Source organism: Mustelus asterias, chromosome 29 (assembly GCF_964213995.1).
Source record: "Mustelus asterias chromosome 29, sMusAst1.hap1.1, whole genome shotgun sequence".
In the NCBI taxonomy this organism is placed as follows: Eukaryota; Metazoa; Chordata; class Chondrichthyes; order Carcharhiniformes; family Triakidae; genus Mustelus; species Mustelus asterias.
Window position 1 is genome coordinate 13,109,754 of NC_135829.1, and position 10,428 is coordinate 13,120,181.

Consider the following 10,428-nt stretch of genomic DNA (forward strand, 5'->3'; position numbering starts at 1 on the left):
TGAAATCAATAAAAAATATCTGGAATTAAGAATCTACTGATGACCATGAAACCATTGTCAGAAAAACCCATCTGGTTCACTAATGTCCTTTACGGAAGGAAATCTGCCGTCCTTACCTGGTCTGGCCTACAGGTGACTCCAGAGCCACAGCAATGTGGTCGACTCTCAACTGCCCTCCAAGGGCGACTAGCGATGGGCAATAAATGCTGGCCAACCAGCGACGCCCATGTCCTACAAATGTATAATGAAATGGATAATGCAAAGGTCCATTGACCTCGGGCAGAATTTTCCGGTCTTAAGGTGAGCACGGCCAGAAAATTCCCACCTGATACGCTTCAGGAAAGTCATCAAAATGCCTCCAGTCCCACACTTTGTTCACTCTGAATGGGCCACAACTTCCAATGGTGTGGCAATGGATGTCTTGCTCTCCCTGTCGCTGTTTCCTTGGATAGACCAATGTAGTCGCCCATAATAGATGGTCCTCTAGCCTTGGCTTCCTGTATGTTTAGCCCTTTCCATCATTCCACAGGCAACTGCCTTGACCTTGAGCCTTTGACCTCTCCTCATGAACCCATCCACTTGGGTGCTTCTTTGGCTTTGGAGACGGCAAGGTGACACAGTGGTTAGCACTGCTGCCTCACAGCGCCAGGGACCCAGGTTCAATTCCCGGCTTGGGTCACTGTCTGTGTGGAGTTTGCACATTCTCCCCGTGTCTGCATGGGTTTCCCCCGGGTGCTCCGGTTTCCTCCCACAGTCCAAAGATGCGCGGGTTAGGTGGATTGGCCATGCTAAATTGTGCATTAGTGCCAGTGGGATTAGCTAGGGTAAATGCATGGTGTTACAGGGATAGGGCCTGGTTGGGATTGTGGCCGGTGCAGGTTCGATGGGCCGAATGGCCTCCTTCTGCACTGTAGGGATTCTATGATTCTACCCTCTCATTTGGAAGCCTCCTCGAAGTTTTTGTTGTGTCAGCTGTGCCTTTTGTCACACGGGGAATTTAGCATGGCCAATCCACCTAACCTGTACATCTTTGAACTGTGGGAGGAAACCTGAGCACCCGGAGGAAACCCACGCAGACACAGGGAGAACATCTGTCTGTGTGGAGTTTGCGCATTCTCCCCGTGTCTGCGTGGGTTTCCTCCGGGTGCTCCGGTTTCCTCCCACATTCCAAAGATGTGCGGGTTAGGTTGATTGGCCATGCTTAAATTGCCCTTTAGTGTCCTGAGATGTGTAGGTTAGAAGGATTAGTGGGTAAAATATGTGGGGATATGAGGGTAGGGCCTGGGTGGGATTGTGGTCGGTGCAGACTCGATGGGCCGAATGGCCTCTTTCTGTACTGTAGGGTTTCTATAATTTCTATCGTAACATGCAAACTCCACACAGTGACCCGAGGCCGGAATTGAACCTGGGTCCCTGGCGCTGTGATGCAGCAGTGCTAACCACTGTGATACCCAATACAATACAGGCTAAAATAGTATTGCAAAGAATGTGCGAGTTTATGTAAATACATGAGGTGAGCGGATAGGTTGAGTTGCAAATTCTGGGTTCAAATTCCACTCACTTGATCTTAAGGATGAAGGCTGACACTCCAGTGCAGCGTGACCTCATCTACAACCCCCAGGCCTTACCCAACCCTCCACCGTTGGATCCTATCCACTCACTCACTCGCACATTCTTTGCATTACTATTTTAGCCTGTATTGTATTGGGTATCACAGTGGTTAGTACTGCTGCCTCACAGCGCCATGGACCCGGGTTCAATTCTGGCCTCGGGTGACTGTGTGGAGTTTGCATGTTCTCCCCGTGTCTGCGTGGGTTTCCTCCGAGTGCTCCGGTTTCCTCCCACAGTCCAAAGATGTGCGGGTTCGGTGGATGGGCCATGCTAAATTGCCTGTGAGTGTCCAAAGATGTGCAGGTTAGGTGGATTGGCCATGCTAAATTGCCCCTTAGTATCCAAAGATGTGCATGTTGGGTGGATTAGCCATGCTAAATTGCCCCTTCGTATCAGGGGGATTAGCAGGATAAATACATGGGGTTACAGGGATAGGTGCAGGCTTGATGGGCCGAATGGCCTCCTTCTGCACTGTAGGGATTCTATGATTGTTTCTGAGATTGGAACAGCGAAATATCCGATTGAGATGGATTGTTGAACAATGCAGAAGTCTTTACAGAAGGACCACATCGACCAGGCCGACCGAGGCTTGAGCTGACGGCCAGTAAGGTCTAAGATTTCTTGTGAATTTGTGTCTGTTTTTATTTTTTGTTTACAGATCATGATCTACAAGTTTTGAGTTGCACAACACTGCACATCCTGAACAAACATCTGGTGCGCGTGGAACTTGATCGTTACAGCAGCTGGGATGTTTGGTAGCTTCCATCGGGAGTTAACGGGGAGTTCAGTCTTAACCAATGCGTCAGCCTGCAGAGCTGAGGGACATGAGCCAACAACTGCAAATAAGCTTTTACATTAGCCCCCGGGCCCCAGAATATTGCCAGCGAGGTGGTACGGGCATCTGAGAAAAAGGTTCTGTTATAATCAGCAATCATGGTATGAACTAGGTGCGCCTTATTAGCAGAAGGATCACTTCTAAGGATTTAGGAGCAGGAGTAAGTCACAAGGCCTTCAAACCCACTCTGCCTTTCAGTAAGATCTCAGCAGAACCTCTACATCATCCACTTTTTCTTGATTTCCTTTTAGTGCCCTGTTTTAATTCAGGTCAGAAACTCCAAGGTGTTATACGGAGTCCGCCTGGATCATAAGTTTTGCAATTTGAATTTGGTAAGCGTGAGATGTTTCACTTCAGGTATGATTCAAATGACCCACTAGGGAGCTTTTATCAAACAAAGTTTATTTAAGAATATAGTTAACATGTATAGAAAGAAAATTAGCAATAGCTTTTACCAGTTACAGACAAGAAAAAAAAAACATGATATTGTATAACTCTTGACAAATATATGAAATGTTCCAACCAAAGAACCCGCCTTAAACGAAACCCTTGCCACAGGTTTAGCACAGAAAATACGGATGCTCAGGTGATGCTGGAAACTTAATCCCTTGGTTGGGTGCTGCAGTTCTCTTGATACACACACACGGACAAGCTAGAAGTCAGAGTAGCTTCCCAAAATACCAGGGAGAGAGGGAGAGAGTGAATAAACTTTGTTTTAAGTGTAGTTGTTTAACAGAAGTGAGAAAAATGATTTGTCATATCTCGGAGTGATATGTGACACACCGCCTTAAAGGAGGAGAGGGAGGGGTTTAGGAACGGGGGTGGGTGGGGAATCTAGAACGTGGAGCCTAGGTAGCTGACTGCATGTTTTTAAGACTATTTTTAATGCGTTCCTGATGATTTTTTTAAAAAACTGTATTACCGAATATTTCAAATTGCTTTGTATAATCTCCTTTTATACATATCTTGAATTATGGGTCTTGGCACCAGTTACCTACATTTCTCCAATTTATATTCTAAAGGAGACATCACTTTGATTCACAAGACAAATGTAAGTGAAATACTTACCAAACGAACACTTCTAAGTTCAGGATCGATGCCAGGTAACCTACCAAAGCCGTTTAACCTCCCGGATTCTACCTCTCAGTGGACGCAATGTCATCTATTTTGGAAGAAACCCCTGTAGAGGGTTGTTTGACCTACCTGCACGGTGTTTCCTGTTCAAATTTGACCGGATTCTTTTTATTTCAAAAATGTTATGCCAATTTTTATAGCGATCTGCCAAAGGAAAATCATCCCAGGGATACAGTGATGGCTGCTTTCTGAAACTGACCTTGAATTGACGAGGTCAGTTTGTGGGGTGAGGGGGGGAGGGGGGGGGGGGGGGGATCTATGGGCAGGATTTTCCGGCTGCCCTCGCCCCAAGACCGGAAAATCCCGCCCGGGGCCAATGGGTCCGTGTCACAGAATCGGAATCACAGAATCCTACAGTGCTGAAGAGGCCCTTCGGCCCGTCGAGTCTGCACCGACGCATGAGATTCCCTGACCTGCCCACCCAACCCCACTTACCAGCACTTGGCCCATAGCCTTGAATGTTATGACGTGCCAAGTGTTCATCCAGGTACTTTTTTAAGGATGTGAGGCATCCCGCCTCCACCACCGTCCCAGGCAGCGCATTCCAGAATCCCGCTATGATTCCCGTGACGGGCGGGATGGCAAAATTCCGTCCTATGTCTTTGCATTTCCCCAGTAGGTCAGAGACAAAGTTCAGTGAAACATAACTTCTCAATCTTCTAATTGATATCATTCCATGGTCAGGGTTAAAATCTGCTTATCCATTTCAAAACCAATGGGGGGGACAATTTCCACGCCCACCCCTTTCTCTCTCCTGCCCCCTCCCCCACCATTGGGGTGATCATCATTGGTGGGACCTTCCAATCCCGCTGATGTCTACAGCTTTTTGCGTGGTTCGACCTTCTCTCCGCTGGGGAACCCCCTCATTTTTGGTTGGGGGTGGTGTTTGGGGAGGGGGGGTGGTGTGGGGGGAGTATTGCCTTCGGCAGAACTGGACGATTCCACTGGCAGGAAGGGCCGTGAAATCTGTCCCAAAGGTTGCGATCTGACCGCCCATTCACGCCACGCTCCCGCTGCAGCGAAGATGGCGCCCAGCCAAATTTCCGATGGGAAAATCCCGCTGGCGTGAATGGTCGGAAAGCTCCGGCCAATATGTTTCCGACTGATTACACATCAAGACAAAAGTTCTGAGTTGGGCCACTTTAGGTTCTGAACATATTATGTTCACACTGCTTTTTAACACTGTTTTTTTTGCAATGTATTCCCAATGACCTGAACACGTTTAGTGTTTTAAAAATACTGAAGTATCTAATATTACAAGCAACTTTGAATTAAAAGAAATGGAATGAAAGCAATTGCATTTATCCATCGAATCCTGACAGTGCAGAAGGAGGCTGTTCAACCCATTTAGCTGCACTCTCCCAAGTCTGAAAGACGTGCTGGTTAGATTGACCCGAACAGGCGCCAGACTGTGGCGACTAGGGGAATTTCACAGTAACGTTATTGCAGTGTTAATGTAAGCCTTACCTCTGACTAATAAATAAACTTTACTTTTACTTTACTTTAAAGAGCATCTTACCCAGGCCCACACTCCTGCCCTGTAACGCCTGCACATCCTTTGGACATTAAGGGGCAATTTAGCACCGTCAATCCACCGAACCTGCACATCTCTGGACACGAAGGGACAATTTAGTATGGTCAATCCATCTAACCTACACATCTTTTGGACATTAAGGGACAATTTAGTATGATCAATCCATCTAACCTGCACATCTTTGCACTCTGGGAGGAAATTGGACCACCCGGAGGAAACCCACGCTGACACAGGCAGAACGTGCAGACTCTGCACAGATAAGCCACCCAAGACCGGAATCGAACCCAGGTCCCCAGCGCTGAGGCAGCAGCGCTAACCACTGTGCCACCATGCCGCGCATATAAAGCACCATAAGTGACCTTGGATGTCCCAAAGTGCCTTACAAGCCAGTTATATGCTGCTGAAGTTTACGATTGTCATATCGAAACTGAGCAGCCACAATTACACCAGAGTGATAATCACAGACTGTTTAATAAAAGCAGAATGTGTTGTAAATTCTCAGCAGGTCTGGCCACACCTATGGGGAGAGAGTCAGAGTTAATGGGTGGGATTTTCCAGTCCCTCCCATTAGCAGTATTTTTCCAGCCGTGCCAAAGTCAAATGCAGCATTTTTCAGCCCAGCCCCTTCCTCCGCCACGTGAACATTGTTAAGATCCGTCCAGTGTTTCAAGTCTGTGACCCTTTTGTCAGAACTGAGGAACGTGAGAGGTTTCGGTGCCAGTGGAAGGTGTAGGTGGGGAGAAAACAAAGAACAGATGGAAAAGTCTGCCATAGAGGGGAAGGCAGGAGAGATGAAATGACCCAAGGGGTTCATGGTGTCAGGCCAAAGGGAACAATGGGACAAGTAAAAAATAAAGAATATGCCTAGAAGAGGTGAGTTTGTTGCGAAACAGCGAAATGCCACATACACGAAGTTTCCGCGGAGACTCGAACTCAGGTTCTCCTGTTTGCTAGACAGGCGCTTTAACCAACTAAGCCACGGCGCCGCCTAGAAGAGGTGTGAATGGCAGGATCCTGAATAGTTGCCATCCTAAAGTTATGGGGATGAAATAAGAGACTCGAGAGGAAATAAAATCAGAGAAAGGAAGCAAAAGAGGGAGAGAGGTTAATATCTAAAATTGGATGCTCTGACCTCGCCTGTGGCTGAGATTCTCCAGTCCCGCTGCAGTGAGTGGAGTTTTGGCTGAGCGCCAAGTGGCTGGGGCGTACGAGATTGGAGAATCCCGCCCGTTGAAATCGAAGTTGAGGCTTTAGCATGCCCACTAGCCCGATTAAAGTTTATTTATTAGTGTCACAAGTAGGCTTACATTAACACTGCAATGAGGTTACTGTGAAAACCCCCCAGTCGCCACACTCCGGTGCCTGTTCGGGTACACTGAGGGAGAGTTTTGGCATGGTCAGTGCACCCAACCACCACGTCTTTCGGACTGTGGGAGGAAACCGGAGGAAACCCACGCAGGCACGGGGGAGAACGTGCAGACTCCACGCAAACAGTGACCCAAGCCGGGAATCAGACCTGGGTCCCTGGCGCTGTGAGGCAGCAGTGCTAACCACTGTGCCACCGTGCCGATTAGGTTTGAGCTTCATTCGAACATCTGTTTTTGTAATGCTGAATGAGAGATAACTCCCGTCCAGGACACTGGGAAGACTAATCTACTCTTCTTCCAGTAGTGCAGAGGGATTTTTACATCCACCTGGGGGGGCTGGACTTTGCATTGGTTTGATATCTCATCTGAAACATTTTTGACTCCGAGACAGAAAATGCCTCCAAATCTATTTGTGCACCGTGAATCTAGTGGGAGACAAAAATGGCTCACCTAACATTCCTCGGTCTCAGAATACTTTATAATACATGATGTAAAATGCTGGAAAAACCCGACAGGCCTGGCAGCATCTGAGGGGCGAGATACAGAGGCCAGGAATTTTTCTTCCTTTTTCTGGCGGTAAAGGCAGAGGGTACATGCTATTGGCAGGATCTTCCTTTCCCACCAAAGACCCGCAGTGCTGGGGAGCCCACCGCCTGTGGCTAGCTTTGGGGAGGAACTGGAAGATCCTGCCAGCGGGAAGGGCAGGAAAATCCTGGCCGGAGTGAATGGTTCGCGTCTGTCTGACTCTTCATGGACTCCCTACAATGCAGAAGGAGGCCATTCGGCCCATCGAGTCTGCACCGACCATAATCCCACCCAGACCCTATCGCCGTAACCCCACATACTTACCTTGCTATTCTCCCTCACACTAAGGCAATTTAGCACAGCCAATCAACCTAACCCGCGCGTCTTTGGACTGTGGGAGGAAACCGGAGCACCCGGAGGAAACCCATGCAGACACGAGGAGAATGTGCAAACTCCATACAGACAGTGACCCGAGGTCCGATTTGAGCCCGGGTCCCTGGCGCTATGAGGCAGTAGTGCTAACCACTGTGCCACCGTGCTGCCCCTTCCGAATTCTCATACGGACTTGAAAAGTTGCCCGGAAAATCTCCAAACTCGTTCGTGGCTAGGATTCTCCAAAGCCGCTGAAAGTGAATGGAGTTCTGGCTGGAACGTGGGGAGAGCCTCTGATGAGATCGGAGAATCCCGCCCGTTAATTCTGGCTGGAATGTTACGGCTGTTCAAGCTGATGGGATTTTCTCATCCCGCTGCAGTGAACGGAGATTTGGCTGGGCGCCAAATTCTCCGACTTCACTGCAGCGGGAGCATGGCGTGAACGGCTGGTAATATCACGCCCTCTGATTCTCCCTCCTCAGGTGCTGCCAGACCTGCTGAGTTTCTCCAGCATTTTCAGTTTTCATCTCAGATTCCCAGCCTCCGCAGTATTTTGCTTTTATTTTAGACACAGTTTATTGCTGGAAAAAGGGATGTATTTGAGCTTTTGGCCTTGCAAACTGTAATGGGGGAATGATTTAAATTGAAAGAATAAATTGCTGTTCCCCGCCCCCATTACAGCTCAGTATTCATCATCATAGAAATCATAGAAACCCTACAGTGCAGAAGGAGGCCATTCGGCCTATCGAGTCTGCACCGACCACAATCCCACCCAAGCCCTACCCCCACATATTTACCCGCTAATCCCTACACATCCCAGGACTCTTAAGGGGCAATTTTTAACCTGGCCAATCAACCTAACCCGCACATCTTTGGACTGTGGGAGGAAACCGGAGCACCCGGAGGAAACCCACGCAGACACGAGGAGAATGTGCAAACTCCACACAGACAGTGACCCGAGCCGGGAATCGAACCTGGGACCCTGGAGCTGTGAAGCAGCAGTGCTAACCACTGTGCTACCGTGCCGCCCTTGTAAAGCTGTCCTGTTGAGTGCATGATGAAAAACTTTGACAGCATGTCTGTTTTTTCCAGCAATTCTCAAGTTCTATGCTACCCAATGACTATTCGAGTCAGTTTATAAGTTATGGTAATAGGAACACAATAAACCTTTTGCAGGTGTCTGTATGTCAGTTCATTGGAAACCTTCATGTGTGTTCTTTAGGGCAAAGTAAATGAGGCTTTGTTCGTCTTAATTTCGCCCACAACACCTGTGTGTGTGAAAGTCCAAACATTTGGGATTTTCCATAGGGATTCAAGGCAGGCTAACTGTGGTTAAGAACATGGAACAATATGTCGAGGAACCAACTAGGAAAATAGGCATTTTAGATCTAGTATTACATAGAATTCCTACAGTGCAGAAAGGTGATTCTGCCCATCAAGTCTGCACCGACTCTCCGAAAGAGAGTCCCACTCAGCCCCTCCCCTATCCCCATAAACCCACGCATTTACCATGGCTAATTCACCTAACCTATGTATCTTTGGACACAAAAGGGGCAATTTAGCATAGCCAATCCACCTAACCTATGCATCTTATGACACAAAAGGGGCAATTTAGCATAGCCAATCCACCTAATCTATGTATCTTTGGACACTTAGGGGCAATTTAGCATTGCAGGTCTCTCTCACTTCAGAATCATAGAATCCCTACAGTGCAGAAGAGGCCATTCAGCCCATCGAGTCTGCAACAATTCTCTTGACAGAGTAACTTACCCAGGCCCACCACCCTGTCCTATCACTGTACACATTTCCCATGGCCAATCCGCCTAACCTGCACATCTTTGGACACTAAGGTACAATTTAACATGGTCAATCCACCAAACCTACACACCCTTTTAAGGGCTAATTTAGCATGGCCAGTCCACCTAACCTTTACATCTTTGAACGTTAAGGGGCAATTTAGCACGGCCAATTCACCTCTCCCACACATCTTTGGACTGCAGGTGGAAACCGGAACACCCGGAGGAAACTCACGCAGACACGGTGAGAACATGCAAACGCCACACAGTTACCCGTGGCTGGAATCGAACCCAGGTTCCTAGAGCTGTGAGGCAGCATTGCTAACCACTGTGCCGTCCTGTGGGGGGGGGGGGGGGGAGCCTCCGGAATCGCTGATTATATCTGAACCCCAGTCAGTGAGGGGGAGGGAGAACCACTTTTGTAACGTTCTCCCCACTCATTGCATCGAGGGGGAAAAAAACCCACGCGGCAAACCTTTCAATCTGTTTGCTTTTGAAGGAATGTTTTTAATCGTTGTGTACATTTCTGTAAATGACTGATCCGTCGTGTAAAGCAACTCTCTGCTACTGCCCACCAACCTAACTGAATGAAAGAACGTCTGTGGGAAGCAACGCATTGCTTTATGCAATTGTTCTCGGAAAAACAATCGGCTGGGCACAGTTGTGCGTGGGATTGGTTCGTGCTTTTATCCCCAACCCTTGGGAAGCAAAGACTGAAGCGAAAAAAACCTACCGAATGATTGCCTTTTAATTGAACCAAAGTGATTATATGAGATATATGACGTTGCACTTGAAGGCTTTGCCTGATAACTATGTGTAGTAGGCACCAAATAAATATCAGAAATATTCCAAAGGAGATAGATGAACTTGATGTATAGTTACAATATTAATGAAAATAAAGGAAAATTTAGTGGAAGTTTTGGTTTGAAACCAGCCACTATCTGATCTGACGGATTTTTTAAAAATTGCGTTTCTTCTGTCATCTGATTACCGCTGTTCATGTTGGATTGACCAAGCTGTCAGTACTGGTATAATCACTGGACTAGTAAACAGGCTAATGCTCTAAGGACACAGGTTCAAATCGCACAATGGCAGCTTGTTGGAATAAAATTCAATTAATTAATGAAAATCTGGCGTTCAAAAGTCTAATGATTGACTATGCAATCATTGTCGTTAAATCCCGCCACGTCAGCTGGTGGAATTTGAAATCAATAAAAAAATATCTGGAATTAAGAATCTACTGATGACCATGAA

The 10,428-nt window shown here is 47.5% G+C and overlaps 1 protein-coding gene and 1 non-coding gene across 2 annotated transcripts in view; one reads left to right on the forward strand and one right to left on the reverse strand.

Moving 5' to 3' along the window:
• LOC144480538 (lysyl oxidase homolog 1-like) overlaps nucleotides 1-9,744 on the forward strand; it is a 69,167-nt gene extending 59,423 nt beyond the window's left edge. Inside the window, exon 7 of the mRNA XM_078200104.1 lies at nucleotides 2,270-9,744. Within this exon, the coding sequence (XP_078056230.1) occupies nucleotides 2,270-2,276 (7 nt within the window). The 3' untranslated portion in view covers nucleotides 2,277-9,744. The remainder of the gene's footprint in view (nucleotides 1-2,269) is intronic.
• Nucleotides 6,027-6,097, reverse strand: trnaa-agc (transfer RNA alanine (anticodon AGC)). The gene has a single exon. It is a non-coding gene; the product is annotated as a tRNA-Ala (tRNA).
• Nucleotides 9,745-10,428: the final 684 nt, after the last annotated feature.